The sequence below is a fragment of the Culicoides brevitarsis genome, chromosome 3 (genome assembly GCF_036172545.1).
Source record: "Culicoides brevitarsis isolate CSIRO-B50_1 chromosome 3, AGI_CSIRO_Cbre_v1, whole genome shotgun sequence".
In the NCBI taxonomy this organism is placed as follows: Eukaryota; Metazoa; Arthropoda; class Insecta; order Diptera; family Ceratopogonidae; genus Culicoides; species Culicoides brevitarsis.
In genome coordinates, this window is record NC_087087.1 from 15,987,002 (window position 1) to 16,009,329 (window position 22,328).

Genomic DNA, 22,328 nt, shown 5'->3' on the forward strand with positions numbered 1-22,328 from the left:
GTGTACAGAATATTCTATGAACGTTATCACTTAATGAACGTCGTTCATCGTCGATCGTCGTTCATGCATTCAGTTCGTCTTCGAAGCTCGATCGGTTCACACGCGATTTTTTTTTCGCTAAAATTCTTTAGATTTCTCATGGAAAAGTGACCTAGAAAAAATAAATTAATCTTGAAGGCGAGTCATTGTCGAGTGATAACCCGGTCAATAATTGATTTAAACAAGAATTAACACAAAATAACAAAAAAATCAAGGAACTCAAGTGAAATTTCTATGATTTTTAATTAAATAAATTTTTTATTAAAAAAAAAACAAGAAAAAAAAATCGAAAATGCTGATAAGAAATCAATTTGCCTGGAGTTGCTGCTGTTTGTTGTTATTTTTAGTGCCAGAGGTGAATTTCAACGTTATTTAATTAAAAATTGTTGACAAATGTTGTAAATAGGGACGGAACTAGTTTTACATCAAATGCGATAGATGTTGGCATTGACAACCTTATGTAACGTGTTTTTATTTAAAATGAAATTTTCAACAAAAAAAAATTTTTTTTAACAAGAAAAACAGAAAATTTTCAACCGACCTTGACAATGACACGAGTGAGACAAAAAAAAAATCGTTTCCGGTACTAAAATCGCAATCAACACTTTTGTTCGTGAATTTAATGATATTTTTCGCAATAAAATAGAAAAAAAATTAATGGTTGGCAATAATTTTTTTTGTGCAATTTTATTGAATTCAAGCCAGAGTGTTAGAAATTTGAAACAAAAGAAAAGGGACATTAACTCGTTTTTTTTTTTGTGAGATTTTTCATGCTTGACAGGCATGGGAGTTTCATAGCAGTTTTTTACTTGATCAGCAAAAAAACAGACGACTCGTGCAATGGTTGGTAATTTTATTTAGCGCACACATGTTAATGTCATATTTCAATAGATTTTTCGTTAGATGGATTGAGTTGTGAGATGAAGTTGTGAAATTCGGTAGTAAATTCTGCTTAACAAGTTCAATCGTATGAAGAAATGCATTTCTTATATAAAAACTTACGAAAATTATAGCTAAATTTTTTTTTCTGAAATTGATTTTTAATTTTTTAAATAATTTGAATGAAGTATTTATTTAGATGTTTATCAAAAATTAAATTTGTTTTAAAAAATTTAATTAATTAATTTAAACTTTTTTTTGTTTTAACAGTCGAAAATATTTTATTAAAAAATTCGTTGATTAAAAATGTTTTTAATATTTTTATCAGATAATAATTTTTTAAAATAATTAACTATTTTTTAAAAATTTAACTAACTTTTTTTAATTTAATATAAATTAAAAGTCACTTAATTTTAAAACTGAAGTCAAATTTAAGTGCTTAATTCTCAAAATTAAAAAAATAAAAATAGAAAATTGATTGAAAAAATAATAATTAACTTCTTGGCCTAGTTTTAAATTGTTTTCAAATTAATAAAAAAATTTTTATTAAAAAATTTAATTTTACCTCACAGAAGTCATTATCTAAGAAAAATTAATTTCCATTCAAAAAATATTTTTTGAAGATAAGTTATTAAAAATTCTAAAACTCCATAAATTTTCCTTGAAAATCAAATTTAAAAAAATTAAATTTCAATTAATTATTTAAGAGTTTAAAAAAAAATCAGTAAAATTGTCTAAAAAATTTTAAACCTCTTTTAATTAACGATTTCTACAAGAAAATGTTTATAAATAATTTTTTGAAATTTTCGACTGTTAAAAGTAAAATAAAAAATTAATTTAAATTTTTTAAAAAATAAATTAAAATATAAAATTAAATTAAAAAAAAAATTGGTAAAAAAGTTAATTAAATATTTAATTCAAATTAATTTTATATTGAAAATTAGATGTTGATTCAGATTTATTTTATTTTTAACATTCGAAAATTAAAAAAAAATCTAAAAAATAAAGAGTTAAAGAAATTCATTAATTTAAAGAATTTTTAATAATTTTGCTGATTTTTAAATTTTTCAAAAATTTATTTAAATAACAAAAATTTTGAAAATTAATAAAATTAAATATATATACATATATTTTTAATTAAATGAATTTTTTTTTTCATTTAATTTTTTAAAATTCAACACAAATTAATAATCGCACTTTTTTCTAATTCAAGAACTTAAATTATAAATTGAAAAAAAGTAGAAATTTTATCAAAAATTTGACCAAAAAATTTTTGATTTTTTTTTATTCAAGTGTAAATAAATCAACAGATAATTCTTTTTTCTCTCAAGTTAAAATTTAAAATATTGAAAAAAAAAATAATAAAATTTAAAAAAATAAAACAAATTTCTTTGGTTTCTAATTTTTAATGAGAATTTTTTTGCCACAATTTTTTTCGCTAAATATTTTAATTTTATTTTTCTATTTAGGAGTCACTGCCCATAAAAATTTAATTTGAATAATTTTAATTAATTTTAATTTTTTTGACGAATAATTTATTAAAAATTCACGAATTCCATAAATTTTCCGTAAAATTAATAAAATTAAAGAAAAATAAAATAAATTTTAAAAAATTTAAATTGAATTTAAAAAAAAAAATAAATTATTTTTTGTTTAATTCTTTTAACTTTTTGATTAAATTTATTTCAAACGATTTCAATTTTATTCAATTTTTTTTATTTTTTATAACTTATACATGGAATTTTGTCGCAATCCCTATCAAAACACGAATTGACAAGTAGACAACCAAAACAAGTAGAAAGCATTGAAAATTTTCCATAAATACCGACTTCAAATTAAATTCAACAGAATTTCTCTTTGTTCCCAACTTGTCTCGAACAAATGTTTCAACGGAACTCTAAAATCTTACGAAACGATAATTATTACTTCAAGTTATGTCGATAGCCATCAACAGCAGATTTCGTAGCTGCAAACCAAGGAAATGCATTTATTTCAAGTGTTCCTGGAATTCGTCTCCTTTTGAAACAACTTTTCACGAGAATATCTCGTTCCGTTCGTCAAAATAAAAAAAATTACGATCGGAAAGAGTTTGACTCACACAAAATTTATGTGTCTAGCATGCCTTACTGAAATTCTTTGCGCACATTAAAAATTCATAAATTGTCACGAAATTCCCCTGTGCGGTTAATGTTCTTTCATGCGCGCACCATAAAATAATGACAAGACATTTAGATTTATTTTTTTGATTAGTTTTTACGCCTCGTTCGTTAATTTTATCTTAAAAACTTTTTTTTCAAAGATTTTTGCAGTTCAGTGTTTGGATCCGCCGCACTGCGAAAATGTCAGGGGATATCCGTTGCAGACGATTCAGACGACGGTGAATCGCGAATTTGACAAATATGCAGCGTTTTTTGGGGAAGATCCGATTTATACGACGCCAATGGTGATAAATCGCTTCAATCCGGGGCCATTTGTGGATCCGAAAAATGCAGTGGTCTCTTCGGATGACTCGCATTTGTGTAATTTTTCGATTTTGACGAAATTTCCGAAATTTGGAACGACAAATACGAATGAGGAATTGTTGATTATTAATGATGGGCAAAATTATCGGCAAGGGGTGAGAGTTGAGTTGTGCCAGTAAGTATTCGGATTTTATTTTAATGGGCACTTTAATTTTTCTTTAAACCTAAAGCACTAAGAAAAAAATAAAATAAAATAAATTAATAAAAAAATAAATAAAAAATTAAAAAAAAATAAAAATAAAATAAATAAAAATAATTTATTTTTAAATATTAAAAAAAAAATTAATTAATTTTTTAAATTAATTTTAACATTAAAAAAATATATTTTTATTTTATTTTATTTTTTTAAATGAAATTTCACGGAAATGATTTTAAAAAAATTATTTCAAAAAATTTAAAAAATTATTTAAATAAAATTTCCTTCTAAAATTCTTATTTTGACTAAAAAATTCATTTTTTTCTTTATTTTTCTAAAAAAAAAAGAAACGACAACAGCAAATGTTTGTACAGCGACAGTTTCCCGAATGGCTATGAATGTACGTGTGAGCAACAATATCATTACCGGTATTTGCTGAGTTATGACAACAATAAAGTGGTGAAAAAAGCTTTCCGGATGCCAAGTTATTGCAAGCCATCGATCAAGACGAAGGATGCCACGAGATATAATTAAAATATTTTCTTTTCTTCTCATATTCTTTTTATAATAAATGTGATATTTTTGAATAAAAAATGAGTTTTATTTTTTTCAGATTTATATTGCGAAAAAAATAGAAAAGGCCAAAAGGTAAACTTTATAAAATTTTTAGTTTTAGTTTTAGTTTAATTTTTTATAAATATATTTTTGTCATTAAAAAAATTAATTTATAAATTTATTTTTTTTAGTTTTGAGTTTTTTGAAAAAATTTATTAAAATCGTAAATTTTTTCTAAATCAATAATAATTTAATTAATTAAAATTTAAATTTATTTAAATTAATTTAAAAAATTTATTAAATTAAAATAAAAAAAAAATAAATTTTGTAAAAAAGTTTAATTAAATAAAATTTTATTTTTATTTTAATTTTAATTTAATTATTATTTTTATTTTAAATGAACACAAAAGTCAAAATTTTTTCAAAAAAATTTTTTAAGATTTAAATTTCATTTTTTTTAAATATTTTTAGGTACAAAGTCAAAATTTAAACATTTAAATAAATTTAGAAAAAAAATCTTTAAGAAAAATAACTTTTAAAAAATAAGCTTTAAAGAAGAAACAATAAATGAAACTGAACATGAAAATGAAACTGAGAGAAACTTGAACAACAAGAGAGAAAATAAAAATAAGTTGAAATTTTCATTGCATGCTTTACGGCAAAAAAAAACTTCAAATATTCAATATTTAAATTTCATATAATAATGAATCGAAAAATAAAAGAAAATTCTTATATACCTGAAAATTCGCTGGATTTTCGACTGAAAACTCCGTTAATAAACAAAAATAAAATAAATTGCCCAAATAAAAAAATAAATTACAAAGTAAAAAAATCGCGCGTAAAAAATAGCGAGTAATTAAAGCAACATACAAAAAAGAAAAATAAACTCACATTGCATAAATTCCGGATCAATTATTTTTATTTTATTACAAAATAAATAAATAAAATATGAATTAAAAAATATTCGTTCATAAATAACTTTATTTACGGAAAACATGTTGTCTCACATTTTTTTTTTCGAATAAATAAATCAATTTGTGGTCGATTTTTAATAAAAAATAATTTTTCACGACACTTTGATTAACAATTTTTTACTTTACTCACCAGAAAAAAAAATCACCATCAGCGAAAAAAAATGATAAATAAATTTGGTAATGAAGTTGGATACTCCAAAGTTGATTTATTGCACATTTCAAAGGTTAATCCGCCTCTTCAATTAAATAATAAAAAAATAAATGGGATTTTTTTATGTTGTACATTTATTTTCAATTACAATTAATTTTTTTTACAACTAACATATTTATTCAATTTTTCATCTCTTTAACAAAACTAATTATTAATTTTTATTTTTCTTATTAATTATTTATAATTTTTTTAAAAATATTCAGTCATAACGGTGATCACTTGCACCACTACTAGAATTTTCGTAAATTTGCGTTGTATTCGAGTTGACGGGCGTGAGAATTTTCTTCTGTTTCGTCTTGTGCTTCAGCTTGGCTTGGCGCATGCCGTTGCAGCCCGCAGAGTTATCACAAATTGACAGGCGACTGTCACCGTTAAAGGTCGTCGTCTGCATTTGGTAATTCTCACGCGCGGTCCCGTATCACCGTAAAACCGTTTCCGCTGATGTATATGGAATCTGTGGAATTTTTAAAAAAATTAATTAAATGTAATTATTTGAAATATTTATAATTAATTAATGTTTTAAAGAATTTCGAAAATTAAATTAATTTATTAAAAAAAAATTTGGTAAAAATAAAATTAAAAATTTTAAATTAAAAATAAATAAAAAAAAAAATATTTTTTTCAGCTAAAATATTAATTATTTAACATTTTATTTAACAAAAAAAAAATTCGCAAAAAAACTTTCAAAAAATTTTGAAAAATAATTTTTTTGAAAAAAAATTAAACGAAGAAAATTCATGTTAAAATACGATTTTTAATACAAAAATTCTAAAAAATTTTTAAAATTTAAAAATTAATTTAAAAAAAAGAATAATTAAATTAAAAAGCTTAAAATTTAAAATTTTTTAAAAAATTTTGTAAAAATCCTTTAAAAAAATATAAAAAAGACCACAAAAAATCAATTTTGATGAATTTTTTAGCTTTTTTTTTAAATAAAATAAAAATTTTAAAAGAAAAATAATTTTTTAGCTTAAAAAAATATTTAAGAAAATTTATTAAATAAGGTAAATCAAAATTTATAATTCAAAAAATAATTTCATTTTAAATAATATTTATTTTTTATCATAAATTTTGTTTTTTTTTTAAATTAAAAACAATTAAATTGAAAATTTTATTTAAAACTAAATTTTATTTTATATTTTACTATTTTATTTTTAAAAATAAAATATGGAAAAAATTAAATTAAAAAAAATAATTAAATAACCTGTCAATTTTTTTAAATGTCATATTTATTTTAAAATAATATTCCAAGAAATTTTATATTTTTTATGAAATTTATTTAAATTTTTTTAAAAAAGATTAAAATTAATTGTCAAAATTCTTTTATAGAATAAAATTGCAAATTAAATTGTTTTTAAATGTAAAAATTAAAAAAATCTTTGTATTTATTTAAGAGATATCAAAAAGGTGAAACTTATATTTTATGAAATTAATTGTACAATAAAATTTTTATTGAAAAAAAAACTCACTTGCGCGTTCGAAGTCTTTGAGATCCTCTTCGTACTGATAAACGTTGTGCATGTGTTGTTCCGGTGCATCTGAGAAACTTCGTCGATCCCTAAAAAAATAAAAAAAAATATTTTTAATTAATTCCAAAAAAAAAAAAATAACTTTCTACAGTCTAATCTAGTCAAAAGCAAATTTAGGTAATACTTAAATGTTCCAGACATTTTTTTTTTTCGAAAATTGAGGGCGAGGCGATTATTATTGAATATTAAATAAAAAACGGTAGATTTCAATATTATGACCAAAATAAAAAAAAAATGACGATGATTAATTTTTTGTGATTTGATGAAGATTTGAAGATTAGCTTGACAGTTGATTGAGGTCGAAAGAGAGGAAAAAAAAACATAAAAGGTCAAATTACTTAATTGTCACTCGAAGAAAGTTCATGGATAAATTTTTTTGATGGGTTATTAAATGTCATGCAACATTTTTTAGGTTTTGATAAAATTAAATTTAAAAAAATAAATTTTGGTGCAAGAAAATAGCATTTTGTGCGTTTTCTAAACTAATATCGAAAAAAAGGACGAAAAAAATGGAAAAATTATGAAAAAACAGGACAAGAGAGCTTAAAGGCACCTAATGCGTATTCTCGATTTCCGTCTAAGAACATCGTCTCGACCAAGCATCTCACCGGTATGTGCGAGGTGTGTTGCATTGCTGCCGCTTCGTTGTCGGGCACTGCATCTCTGGAGGCATCCGCATCGTCCGAGCAGCGGCACCGTGTGCAGAACTGTGATAAAACCGCTGCGGAACCGAGCATTCATGTAGCAATAAATGATGGGATTGTAGCAACTGTGCGACATGGCGAGCCAATGAAATGTGAGCCAAAAGTACGGAAGCAGTTCGCTGTCGCCCCCACTCTCCGCTACAATTATCTGGAAAAATAAAAAAAAAATTAATTCCATTTTTTTATTGTTCTCCAGAGGTGACTTCTTCTTTTTTTTTCTCGGAAGCAACTCGAAAGCCATGCGGAACAGACAAATCATAAATTTTTAACTACTTCTGGCATGACACGAATATTTATTTAATTAAGTTATTATGATGGCACTTTTACAGCCCATTTTATTCGTTTGTGCTTTAAAAGCGGGTCGGTGTTTGGACAAAAGTTTAGAAAATGGACAAACCACAATTTTAGGAGCAACAATATTTTTATTGCAAGTAAAAATTTTATCTCTAACGGATTGAAATGAATGCGGAAAACAAAAACTGTGATAATGCTATTGTATGCTTTAATTAAAATGCAGTACAAGAACAGGTGAGGTTTCTCACATCAAGCCATCCGAACAAGCCATTCAGTAGTTTTATTTATTTTTTTTTTTTGTTACAGGAATGAGAAGTTTTATGTCAAAATTAACTAGAATTTTTTACAAAATTATTTTAATTTTATAAATTTAATAAAATAATTTTTTATTTTTAGTTACTTTTAATTTTCAAATAAAAATTTAAAAAATTATAGTATAAAAAAATCTTAAAAATTTCAAAAATTATTTCAAATTAAAAAAAAAACAAATTTTATTTTTTTTAAATAAAAAAATAGGTCGATCTGAATAAAAATCAATATTAAAAGTCGATGATCCTTTTAAGAATTAACAAAAATAAAAAAAAAATAAATAAAAAATACAAAAAATTAAGAAACTCCTAAAATTATAGCAGAGATTATTAATTTCACTAAATTTTCTAAATAATATTTTAAAAACTGTTTTTGTTGAAAAAAAAACTAGAGTCAAAAAATAAAAAATTAATGAATTAAATTTTTATAAATATAGTCATTATTTAATTTTTTTTGAAGTGATATTTTAATTATTTTTTTTAATTTTATTTAATTTTATCCTTTTTTACTTATTTTTTTTTTTTATATTTTGCCTATTGCCTAACAAAAAAAAAATTTTTTAACATGTTTTAAATTTATTTAAAAAATAATTTAAGTTTATTATTTATTTTTTTTTTTTTAATTTTTACTTAATTAAATTTTCATAATAATATAATTTGTTTTAGGAAAAAAAATAATTTTTTTTAAAATTATAGGATTTAAAAAGTTTTTTAAATAGCAAATTAATTAAAAAAAAATTATTGTAAAATAAAACATAAAAATTTTTTACTTTTATTTTTGAAAGTCGAGAAAGTTTGATTTTCTTAATAAATTTCTCAAGCTACCGTGATTTTTCAAAAAAATTTCAATGATAATTTTTTTATATTTTTTGATATTTTTTTAAACTTTAAAAGTTGAATAAAAAATAAAAAAAAATATTTTGAAAAAAAAAAAATTTTTTTTCGTTTTTAAAAAATCATAACTAAAATTATTTATTTAATTTAAATAAAAGATTAAATCAAATAAAAAAATAAATTAAAATAATTTTTAATTCTTTTAATTTAAATAAAAATCTTCAATATTTGATAATTAATTTTTCCATCAAGCAATAATTTTTATTTAATTTTTTAAATTTTACCTTTTTTTACTGATTTTTTAAAAAATATTTTGTCTTTTATTTTACCTTTAAAATTTTTGAAACCAAAAAAAAACATTTTTTTAAACATGCTTAAAAAAACTTATTTAAAAAAAATCAAAAAAATTTTTATTTAATGTATTTTCTTAATTTAAATTAAACATTAAATCAAATTTAAAATTAAATTAAAATAAATTTAAATTTAAATAAAAATCTTCAATATTTGCTAATTAATTTTTCCTTCAAACAATAATTTATTTTATTTAATTTTTAAAATTTCACAATAAAACTCCCCATTTTATTACAAATACTAAATCAACAGCAAAGAAAGAACAACAAAAGAGAGATAAGGCAAAATCTTAATCGGAATTCATTTTAATTGCAGACGAAACCATTGTGCCCGGATGAAATTCTGCCACACCAACACAATTGTTGTTATGGCAAGGTAAAACTGTTCCAATGAATAAATGAATGAATAAATTTTTATGTCTGTATCAAAGGAAAATACAAAAAAAAAAAACGAAGCGAAAACAATGAAATTCCTCCTTCAGTGAGCTTTACTTACCCCTAGAATATTGAATGGAGCCCAGCACATTGTAAAGACTATCACAACTGTTACCATCATTTTGATCATCTGAAAATTAAAAAAAAAAGAGAAAAAAAACATGAAATTGATTGGTTTGCATTGTACTTGACTTTGAATTGAGAAATTTCCATGGACGAACAAGTTTGATCCTTTTTTAATTGGATTTGAACAAAGAAAGTGCGAACGTCTGGTATTTTGTAATTTTTTTCATCCTTTTGTGCGTTCAGTTGCAAAATTCAAGGAAACACCTGTTACCACACAAAATATGCAAAAAATCAATTTTTACAGACAAAGAGAGAGAAAATTAAGCAGATTTGTCAAAAAATTCTCATGAGTCATCTGTTTTTTTGAAGCAATTTACGGAGGACCGAAAGTTCAATGAAATGTGATTTATTTCCACTATTTGTACTGGATTTACGTTCAAAAAGCAATTTTGGAAAATCTGTTGCGAATATTTCTCTTGCTCAAAAAAAATATTTGAAATGAAAATATTGACATTGATCCATCGAGCTTCGAGCTTCGAAGCAATAAAAAAACGGATTCAATGACATTTCTGACGATGAAAAGATTTATGGCTCGATTGTTTTTTGATTCGTTCATTGATTGATTCTTCAACATGTCATGTTGGCTGTTATTGCGTGAGGAAAATTGATTTCGGAATTGTGTCTCAATGTAGGTTGACAGTCGAAATCTAGTCTCTAGTTTCCATTTGGTTGCTTGGTTGGTTAGTAAACATTATCTTACAATCATCCTTTCTTGTGTTGTTGGTTGTTTTGTTGTCAGCCCATTTTAGCGTAACAAGCACTCTCGTAACTCAGAGAAAGGAATTTTGGGATGGTTACGAGCAAAGATTAAGTGTATCTACACTTTTTGAAGAATATAAAAGAAAGAATGTGAGTGAAAAAGTTTTCATGTTTAAAAATTAACTTTAAAGCGTTTTTCAGATATTTTTAAATTTTTCTAAAAAATTTCTTAATTTTACTTGAAATATTTTTTGAAATTTTTCGATTTAAGATTTAAGGTTTTCCTTTATTTTATTCTCTATTTTACGATTTTTGCAAGATAATTTTTTAATTTATTAATTAATTTTTAATTTTTTTTAAATATTTTTCTAAACTAAAAAAATAAAGAGATTAAATTAATTCAATAAAAAATTTTAAATTATTTTAAAAAATTTAGAAATTTTTTTTTTAAATTCTTTTATTTATTTAAAAAAAAAATTTAAATTTTTTGTAGATTTAAGATATTTTAATAAATTAATACTTTTTAAAAATTGTATAAAAAAATATATTTAATAAAAAATATTAAAAAAATTCATTAATATATTTTTTTAAAGTTTTTCAGATTTTTTTCCAAAACAAAAGTTTTCCAGTTCTCATCTTTCAAAGAAATTTTTACAAAAAAAAATTTTTTTCAATCTTACTTTTTTTTAATTAAATTAATTTTAATTTTTTTAAATTTTTTAAATGTGTTTATTATTATGAGTTTTCTAAGCTTTTCACTAATTTTATTTTATTTTTATTAATTTTTTTTTGTATTCTTAAAGGATTTTATATTTTACTTTTTTATTTTTATTACCTATTTAAAAGTATATTTTTCAAAGTTTTTAAATATTTAAAAATTTTTTAATACTTTCAAAATTTTTTAATTTTTTTAAAAATTACTTTCTTAAGATTTTTTTGACTTTAAATTTTTTTTTCCATGGTTTCCAAAATTTTTCAAATAAGGCAAGTACAATTTCAAAAAATGTTTCACATTATTTTGGACCTCAAAAAGTAAGGAGGTGGGAGTAATCCGATGATAATTTCAAACAATGATATTGATGATTTTTCCATCTTATACACTATTTTTAAAGAGCTTTTACATTAAATTGTGTGCTTTGAAGACATTTTGCATCTTTTGTTTTAAAATTTTAACAAATTTTCGAAAAAAAAAAATTTCAAGAAAAAATTAAAAAAATTTTTAACGACTTTTTTGAAATTTAAAATTTTTTTGGCAAATTCCAAATCATAAATTTTTTAATTTTTTTCTGTGAAAATTAGTCTAACCCTTTGAAAAATTGCAAAATATAACAAAATTTATAGATTTCAACCAATTTTTGATGATTTTTCGTATGTTTTGAAGGTTAAAATATTTCCCTTATTCCATTATTCCCTCCTCGGATTTTCGGAAAAAGTCAGGTGGGTGGACATCTGAAACATTTTTTGAAATTGCACTTGCCTAATTTTAAAATTTTTATGAGAATAAAATTTCAGATTTATCCGAGATTTTTAAACTTGAAAAATTAATTTTAATAAAAATTTTAAAATTTTTTAGAAATTTGATTTTTTTGAAATATCTTTTAATTTTTTTAATGAAATTCTCATAAAAAAAAAATTTGGTCAAAAAATTTTTATTTTTTTTCCAATTTTCAAAGTTCTTTTTTGTTCAAATTCATTTCAAAGACAAACAACCCCATTTTTATGACATAAAATTTTATTTTATTTCTCCATGAAAGAACTATTTATTGTTGTCATTCACCTATTGTCTGAGCAACAAATTCCTCGTCTTTCACAATTTTCTTTTTTTATCTCCTTGAACCCATTCATGCTTTGTTGTCGACCGAATTGAAACACTTGAAACGTCTTGTTAACTCGGTCATACAACCCCATCACATAACCGCACACTTGCTTTTGCTCCGTTGCATTCCAATCAAAGGCACACAAACACGTACGCACCTTGCACGAAATCAAATTAAATCCGAGATGACAAATTTCTTTCCCCGGAACAAACACGCACACAATCAAAATCAATTAGAAGCGGATCGGATTTCTCGTCAACGAAGCAGATAATATTTAACGAATGACGTTTTGTTCTCTCGGTGACGACAGCTAATCGATCGAATCCAAACAAAGGAAAACGCAAGAAAGTGCCACAAATACGCGCGCAAAATGTAAACAAGTTGAGCGGAAACCGCAAATGCGGTTTATATTGTTTTTCGCACCCATTCGATAAACATAAAATTGATTAGAAACATGCATGTGCCCGAAATTCGCTGACGATTGATTATTATTATTATTAATTATTTGTTCGGATTTTCTTGCGTAATGAACTTGTATCACTTTCTATCGTTCTGTGGTGATTCAATATCGAATTAATTGGTCGTCTCATGAAATTGATTAGTTTTATCTCGATTATCAACTGTTGCTGGCAGATTCAGAACATTTTAATGAGTATGCGCTACATAATAATTTATCGTAAATTTGATACTTGTTGAGGCAATTTGGCATTGAAATTGAGTTTGTAATGATTTTCCTATGGATTTAATAGATTTTGCTATTTTTAGCTGAATTTGGTTTATTTTTGTTTGAATATTATGGAAAACAAGAATAAATTATTTTTTTTTTCAAATTTTTTAAAATAAGTATTTAAGTTCAGTTATTTAATTCGTAATTTTTTTAAATTTTTTTTTCAATTTTATAATTTTTAAAAAATTTTTTTTTTTATTTAAAATTTTAATTAAAAAATTAAGATTAAAAATTTAATTAAATAAAAAGCATTAAGCTTAAAAAACTTTAATTTAATTATTAATTTTAATTTTTTTTTTTTAATCCGTTACTTGATATCAAAATTTTTTTATTTGGTTACCACAGGATGAACTACAAAATTTAAACGTCAAAACTTATTGAAACTTATGACTTTTATTTTTTTTAGAAGCTCAAAATTTTTTTACCAGTAAAAGTACAATTTAAATCAAAACTTTTTTTTATGACTTTAAAGCTCAATTAAGTAAAAGTGTAAAAATTTTCAAAATTATATTTTCCCGAAATTTGGTCGAAAAAGCCAAAAAATGATTGATTTGTAACTTAAAACTTATTCTTAAACTTTATCTAAGTAAATTCGGACAAAAAAGTCAAAATGTGCTTTGGGGTGAAATTCCAGAATGTGTATTGGGGCAAAATTTTTGAATGTGCATTGGGGCAAATATTCTGAATATGCATTGGGACAAGTATATTTCATCCCAATGCATATTCTAAAATATTGCTCGAATGTACATCAAATTTTAGCCCAGTACACATTCTGGAATTTTACCCCAAAGCACATTCTAATTTCTTGCCCCAATGTACAATTAATAATAGTCGATTCCTAATTTACCTAAATTTCGGGTATCCAATTTTACAATTTTTGCTTCCTTCTTGATTTAATACCGAAAAAACCCTTTTTCACATTTTTTTCCTCATCTTTAACTCCACGTCATCATCCGATTTTTGTTTAATTTTATTTCCAGCAATAATAGTTACGCAACAAAAAAAAAAGACAAGGCAAAAAAAATCAATTTTCTGAATTATTATAACAAATTGTCCATTAACACGATATCCAATGCTTTTATGGAGTGAAGACTTTAGAGCAACAAAAAGAGATGATGGTATTTCCGATACGCCGCAAGAAAACAACAAAAGCAACAAAAAAAGTTGAAATAAATACCAGAAGGACGTACAATACACATTACGCTACAACGTTATGTTTCTTCTTATGAAACGATTTTATTTCTGGTTAAAAATGATGTCCATTATTTTTTTTAAATTTTTTTAATGACATCGTTGTATGGGTAAATTTCGGGCGAACATCGTAACTTCCTACTATGGTAACAACAAGTACTCTGTCATCGCAGCATAAAATAAAAACAAATTATTTTATGGAATGAAAAAATACTTTTTAAAAATTAAGTGTTTCTTTGTTTTTTAAAAATATTAAAAAAAATCGAATGTTTAAAAAAAAGTTAGTTTGTACCTATTGCCAATATTTATCATTCTAAAAAAACAATTTTTCACCGAATTCCAAAAATTTTTCGAAATTCGAACACGTTAAAAGCAAAATTTTCGAAAATTCAAGCAGCTTCAGTTTCTCAAAGTTTGAGTAAATATTTTAAAAAAATTTTTGAAGAATAAAAACAAATGTTTTTCGAAAATTTGAAGAATTTTAAACTAGTTTTCGAAAATTAAAGCATTATCAAATATAACGAGTTCGAATAGTTTTAAAGCATAATTTCGAAAATTTTATAACTTTCGAAAATTTTAACAATTATTTACCAAATTTTAAACGATTTAAGATTTTTTTTTAATTTTTAAATATTTTTAAAACTAATTTTCGAAATTCGAACAACTTTAAAGCAAAATTTTCGAAAATTCGAACAATATAAGGCAAAATCTTCGAAAGTTTGAATAAAAGTTTTTAATAAATTTAAAATTAATTTTTTTTTTCGAAATACCATGAAATATAAAATTATTTTGGAAAATGTGAACATTTTTAAAACTAAAAAGGTCGTTGAAAGTTCGAAAAAAATTAAATTAAATAATTGAAAAATTAAAAACTTTTCAAAAAATGTAATAAAAAGGTTTTCAAATTTTAACAGTTTTAAGAATTTTTTTCGAAAGTTTGAACATTTTGTAAATAACGAGCTCGAATTTTCGAAATAATCGAAATTTTGATAATTTTTAAAAATAATCGAAATTTTGATAATTTTCGAAATAATCAAAATTTTGAAATATTTCGAAAAAATAACAGATTTACTTATAAATTTTCGAAAAATAAAAAAAAAACTAAACCATATTTCGAATAAAAAATTTTCGAAAATTTTAAACTTAAAACTTAAAACAAAAAAAAAAATACTGAACTCAATAAAAAGCACCGAAAAAAAATAATAACTGGATATGTTTGATCATTAAATGCCATGTTATTACTCATAAAAAAATTTATAATTTTTCAAAAGTTTTTTGGTGCCAACAACATGACGATAATTTACGATTGTCTTAATCTGTAATGGAAAATCTCTGAAGTACTTCATTAAAGCCTGTTCTTGTTATTTTAATTTGCATTATGAGCAGTTGGTTGGCGGCGTCAACAATTTATCTGAAGCAATAATCAACTAATTAAACACAAATAATTAAGCAACTTTCGCAAATTTGAACGCGGCGAAGAAAGGCGAGCCCTTTCCTCAAAAAAAGCAAAAAAAAATCGTTACGTCAACACTTTACATTGTAAAACATGAGAAAATCGGTGTTCACTTCCTACATCAATTACCAAATTAAATAAACTTGAAATGAAGATGATATAAGTTTAATAACATTTTAAAACGATTCAATTTCGCCGTTCAGTCGAGAAAACTGGCATTTCAGGTAAAGTACGAAAACATGTTTCGAAAAGTATTTATTTGTGTAAAAATAAATAAATAAATGTGGAAGATTCATTTTGCCATTGCATCGTACAGCTCTGTACTACAAACAAGTGAAAGGTCGTGAATTGTTCAGTAACGAAAAAAAAAGTGAAGCTGAGTGAGGTTTATGATGATATAAATATTTTGCATGGCCAGCACGAATAACACTTTCACTACACACAACACAGTAGAATCGATTGTTTCGATTTTTATTTTTCGCTCGTTTTCGCGGTACAGCAAAATTGACAAAAGTCGTGCATGGTGCATGCTGCTCAGTATGGATGGAAGTCACACACATGGCTTGATAACTCGAATTTTGCATCCCAGAATTTATTGTTGTTTAAACGATATTGGACATTACTTTCTTTTTCGTTTCATTTCATATTATTATTACAGCTGTAGTTGAAGTAATAAATGGCAAAGTCGGTGGTGGTATGGATGGCATAGTGGAAAATATCGATATGCATTTTAAATACGTGATGATATTTTATTTTGTGCGATGAGTTCCATGGAAAATTGGTAAGAAATTAATTTTTGTTTGAAAAAAATATTTTAAAGGTAATTTTATGAAAAATTGTACTAAAAAGTGTGAAATAAGGGTTTTAAAATTTTTTATCAAATTAAGTTTTTTTACTTTTTTAAAATAATAGAAAATTAAAATAAAAAAATTGTTTAATTTTAAAAAATTTCCAATTAAATTTCTCTAATTAAAATTAAATTTTATTGTTAAATAAAATTTATTGTTAACAAAATTGAATTCAATTTATTTCAATTTTAAATTTATTTTTTTTAATTTTTTTAAATAATTTTAAGCAAATTTATTTAATTTAATTTTTTTTAAATTTAATTTTTTTTTTAATTTTTTCTTTAATAAAAGTACAAAAAACATCTTTGATTAATAAGCAAATTTTTTTTTTTTTGTCCCAAAAAATTTAACTTTTAAAATTTCATCGGAAAAATTTTTTTTATATATTTTTCAAGAAATTAAAAAATAAATATTTTTTTTAAACTTTAATTAATTTTCTTTTTAATTTTTTTTTCGAAAAAAAATAAATTAAATTAATTAAAACTTAAAAATTTGAAAATCGGTTTTTTGTTAATTCAAACTTTAAATTTGAAAATCGCTTTTTTGTTAATTCACACTTTTTAATATTTTTTTATTTAAAAATATTATTTAATTAAAAAAAAAGTTAAAAACTTTTAATAAATTTTGTTCATAACTTGAAAAAAAAAATTGATCGAATTTGTCTTGGAAATCATCAAGCTAACTTTTGCATCAAGAGCAATAGAGAGAGAAAAGAAAAAATGAGAAGTCATTGTTAATTTTCGTTTCAGGCAATCCGATATTCCTCTTCCTCCTCCATATTTTTATATTATTTTCTTTTCTATTGTGTTTGCTTTTTTTCTTAGCTATATGCGCTATATTTGTCCATAAAGATAACCACCAAACAAATATGTAATAAAAAAGAAAGAAAGAAGGCTTAAACCCATAAAAAGTCGTCATTCTTCCGATTTATTGAATACAAAAATGAAACGAAAGATAAATTAATAATAAATCAGACGCGTCGCAGGAAGAAACTTTTGCATGAGATAAAGGCGTTAAACGATCACACGCACACGGCAAAGTAAGTAGCAGACAATGAAACGTAAAACTTTTTATTAAAAGTTATGTAAGGAATCACGACGGAACGACGACGACGACAGGAACAAGTTTTGAGACATACATAAATAAATAAATGAAAGCAGTCAGAAGAAAAGAAGCACAAGAAAAAAAGAAGTTTCGTTATGATGTGAAAGAAAGACAGAAACAGAAGTGATATAACTGGATGCGAAAAAAAATTAAAGAAAGGAATAAAAGGTAAGTAAAATGTTTTTATGCAAAAACGTCACTTTTAAAATTATTTTAACAACTTTGTATCTTTTGTTTTTCAGTTTTGTAATTTTTTCTCAAGTCTTAGTGAAAAAGCTTCTTCTTTTCATTCACTAAGTTAATTCAATTCAGAAAATCTAACAAAGATTATCTTTTCGTTCTACGTTCTGAAGACTGACTTCCGTTTATGAATTCATTAAAATGTGCCTTATGGATCAAAAAAGGATTATTTTTGGATCTCAAGAATAATTGATTAAATTTTTTTCTTCTAAATTAATCTTACGAAGAGTCTTTTTTTAATTTTCCTCTGAAGTATTTATTCAAAAAAAAAAAAAAATTAATTAAAGTTAATCTTTTTCAGGGAAGCTTAAAATCTGGATCGAGGCTGCCCTTAAGATGTAAATCTTCAGGTTCCTCAGAACAAGCTTAGGTGAAATTAAAAATAATGTCACTATGCCTATAAAACGGAAACATTATTCTTAATCTCTTAATATCACTCTTATCAACGAAGAGCAATAATTAACTATAAAAAGCGAAGATATTACGTTCATTAGTCTGGTACACTGATTTTATGATTATGCAAGATGAAGTCAATGAACGAGTAAAAGCTAATGAACATTTGGGACAAAGAACTAAACTTGAATAAAAATCTGAAAAGGTGATAAAAAGACTGTAAAAAAGATCGGCTTTTTAATTTGACAGAGAAATAAGATTGGCAGAGAAGAAGTGAACATGAAAAAGGTTATTAAGTTCTTCAACAGTCTCGATGATTTGAGGAAGAATCAGAGGTACCAAAGGTTGGAAGATAGGAAGGTTGGAAACATAAAAGATCAATTTGGCGTCGAAATGCAAGAGAAAATACTGATTCTTTACAAATCCATGATTTACAAATCGATCGTAAGTCGATTACTGCAGCTCTATTTTAATCTTAAACAATGAGACTGATTTAAATGAATTACAAAAGGTGCAAAATCAACCATTCACATCACCCGATATCAGCATTTCTTCAAAAAATAAATGGTATGAGATTTTTTGATAGTTTTGTATATCTCTTAATATCACTCTTCATAACGAGTAGTTAGGCCTAAAACTGAGGTCCAAAAAAATTTAAATTTTTTGGATCAAAATTCTGGAACGAACCAAATGGATTTTAGATATTTTTTAGTGCATTTGGTTATATTCAAGTACCTCTCAGACATACCCGATCTCACTAAAAATGCATAGAAACACTGAGGTTCGTTCTAGAATTTTAAATTTAGGTTTTTTGGACCAGTTTAGGTCTAACTAATACAAAACCATCAAAAAATCTCATGCCATTTATTTTTCGAAAAAATGCTGATATCGGATGTGATTAAGACTACTGACAAATTTAGCATTGACATTGACTCAAATCAAAAAAAGCAAGCCAAGAGCCAAAAGTTTATAAGCTCCTTAAGTTATTTACTATCTCCCAGTGTCTTAAATAAACTCCATTTAAGACCACAGAGCAATCTTACTAGAAAAATAAATTTACAACAGGATGAAAGGTAAAAATATTTACATGAAACAACTTTTTTTTTCTTGAAGTTGAGGAATTTATGTGGTAAATATTTACACTTTTTTTTCTCGTAACCGCAAGCTGTCTAGAAGAACTTTTACAAAATTGTAAATAAAAATTTACACAAAGATGCCACAAGAAAACATACATTATTGCACTTCGTTTTTTATAAACTGAACAAAAAATTGCAACATCAAAAAATAGCAACCACATTTAAATGCAAAAATTAATCGCATTAAAAATAAATTTGCATCTAGTTTATGTGAAAAACCACCCACACAGAATGTTTTTCCTCACACACACACATAATTTTCATGGTTTATTGTTGTAAAGTTAATTATCGCCATTATTAAAGGATATAAAATGTGTGCCACACCATTGAATCCACCCACCTATTTAGATACGGTTCAGAAATTATATTTTGCTATACTATCTAAAATAATTTCGTTTTTCCAAGCAAATGTCAATTATGGTCATTATTAAAGTATAATTTGGTAAAAATTCGGGGGAGTATTAAACGACCAGGCAAGCAAATGGACAAAGTTTCATAAACAAAACAGTTTGTGCATACAAATTGTTATTAAACTTTTTTCGTTGTTTGTTGTCTGTGAAAAATTTATTTTTAGTGTTCTAACTTTACAGACAACCGTAAATTATTGTGATGTTACTATGTCGTTAGATGTTTTTGAGATAAAAAAAAATGATGAATGAACTTTGTTTTTTGGAATTTTTAATAATGGCAATATAAAGTTTTCATTTAATTAATGAGCTTTTACCAGAAACGAATGAATAAAATTTTAATATTTTTATGAAAAATTAGCAATATTTAGTTAGAAAATTTAAATTTCTTTACCTTTTAAAGACTAGACAATATTCGGCGAATTTTTAAACATTATTATTTTTGTTAGACGTAAAAATATCTTATTTTTTTACTATAATATAATAATTTAATTAAAAAGTTTAGTTTTTGGTTAATTTTTGCAATTATTATTATTAATTAATTGAAAAATTTAAATTTTTTAGGTTTTGATAAAATATAATAGGTATAAAAAAGTTATGCGACACAAAAATATTAATTTTTTTTAATTATTAAAATTATTTCCTTTTTTTTAAATTTAATTATTATAAATTAAGGGCTTATAGATTTTTTTTTATTTTGATTATATATTTTTTAATTGTTTTATGCCACTATTTAATAAGTAATTTTTTAATATTTTAATTTTATATTTTTTTAAAGCTTTTAAAAAATTAAAACAAAAAATATTTAACATATAATAATAAGAAAAAATATAACTTTTGAATAAAATTGTATTAAAAATTTAAATAATGAGTGTGTTAAAAAAATTACAAAAAAAAAAAATTATTGTTGAAATTTATTTGTAAAATATTTTTTTTTATCTCCAGCTTACCATTATTTCCTCACAAAATATAAAAATTACCTTCTTAAGGTCATAAACCACCATTTAACTGTAAAACTTTATGTTACTTTTTGAAAGTTTTATTCCTCGACTTCGAAAGCATGACCTTGCACTCATCTCATTAAAAATTCAACATCGTGGTGATTGCTCGAAAATTGTTTAATTATCCCCAAATTAGGTCTGAATTGCTTCACTTTCCAATTACAAGTCTAATTTCGCAACAAAATCAGCAAAAAAGTTCAACGGAAATAGCCAAATACGCAAATCCTGTCATCGATTTCCTCTTCCAAGCAAGTACCTTTCAACATCATCTGCATCTTACACCTGTCACTTTCAATTGCTTAAGTATGCGCAAGCTCACACACGTAATCCAATTCAAATTAGATCACTTACCGACAACGTCGACGTAACACAAACAAACAAAAAAAAAATTCAGTCATCCATCAATAAACAAGCGATGCGAAATTAATTTTAACATGTCTTATACATGTGTCAAGGCATCAAGACAAGAAGAAGTCGCGCGGTGTTAATCTCGTTTCATTTGTTTAACAAAAAAATGAGAATTAAGAGCATTTGTTGAAATGAATACCTTAACCGCATTTTGAGCTCATTGAAATTTTCGTTTGATTTTTCCAACGTTTAATTTTTTTGAAATAAATATTGAATTCGCCTTCTGCTAATTCATACTTTCTGTCAAATTTGACCTTTAAAAAAATTGCCTTCCATATAGTTAATAATTATTCCACTAAAAAAAGTTTGAATTAGCAAAATGACAAAAAGACACGACATACGGACAAACGGACAGACAAGCGTAACTACGGACACAGTTCCAATTTTTCTCTAAAATAAACTTGAAAAATTGTTCATTTTCGCATGACGTTCGTCGACAGATGCTACATGAGAGCAAACAAAGTCGTTCGATGACACAAAAAAATATCAGAGCAAAAAAAATCGAGAGTAAAGCCATGTCAAACTATTACAACAACAACAACAACAACTGAACAATGGGCATAGGCAATAATTACCTTTTCTTTTGTGTGTCGCTCTTTTTCGCGCTCGACGCTACAAAGTGTAACAACAATTTACAATGCGACAGGTTAGTTTAATAATAATAATTATGAAATATATTTTAATGAGGTTAGTTTTGCATACAATTAAATTGAAGTAACTTCTTCTTCTTCTTCACTTTTTCATCATTAAACTTTTTTTTTACAAATTTTTTATAATTTCAGATTTTTCTCACGTGTCATAAATCAATACGGCTTTACTCTCACTTTTCTTGTCTTTTTATTATTATGAATTTTATAATACTTAAAAAGAGAGGAAAAAAAGAGGAGTTCTTTGTCTGGCAATTATAGATAATTACCGTATTTATATAATACGTCAGACGAAGCGATTTAAATAACATTTCTAGACAGTACAATGGCGTGCGACGGTAAAAGATTTGCCAGATGGTGA

The 22,328-nt window shown here is 24.0% G+C and overlaps 2 protein-coding genes across 2 annotated transcripts in view; one reads left to right on the plus strand and one right to left on the minus strand.

Moving 5' to 3' along the window:
* The first annotated feature begins 89 nt into the window (after positions 1 to 89).
* On the plus strand, positions 90 to 4,165 carry LOC134834867 (protein spaetzle-like). The gene is made up of 3 exons (XM_063849665.1): positions 90 to 394; positions 3,218 to 3,555; positions 3,924 to 4,165. The coding sequence occupies exons 1-3, from the start codon at positions 332 to 334 to the stop codon at positions 4,108 to 4,110; spliced, it is 588 nt and encodes a 195-aa protein (XP_063705735.1). The 5' UTR covers positions 90 to 331; the 3' UTR covers positions 4,111 to 4,165.
* A 1,287-nt stretch (positions 4,166 to 5,452) lies between these two features.
* The window catches only part of LOC134834421 (RYamide receptor), a 73,544-nt gene continuing 56,668 nt past the window's right edge, over positions 5,453 to 22,328 (minus strand). The window contains exons 5-8 of the mRNA XM_063849069.1: positions 9,832 to 9,900; positions 7,454 to 7,697; positions 6,786 to 6,874; positions 5,453 to 5,770 (exon numbers count right to left, since the gene is read on the minus strand). Coding sequence (XP_063705139.1) covers positions 5,735 to 5,770; positions 6,786 to 6,874; positions 7,454 to 7,697; positions 9,832 to 9,900 — 438 coding nt within the window. The 3' untranslated portion in view covers positions 5,453 to 5,734. The remainder of the gene's footprint in view (positions 5,771 to 6,785; positions 6,875 to 7,453; positions 7,698 to 9,831; positions 9,901 to 22,328) is intronic.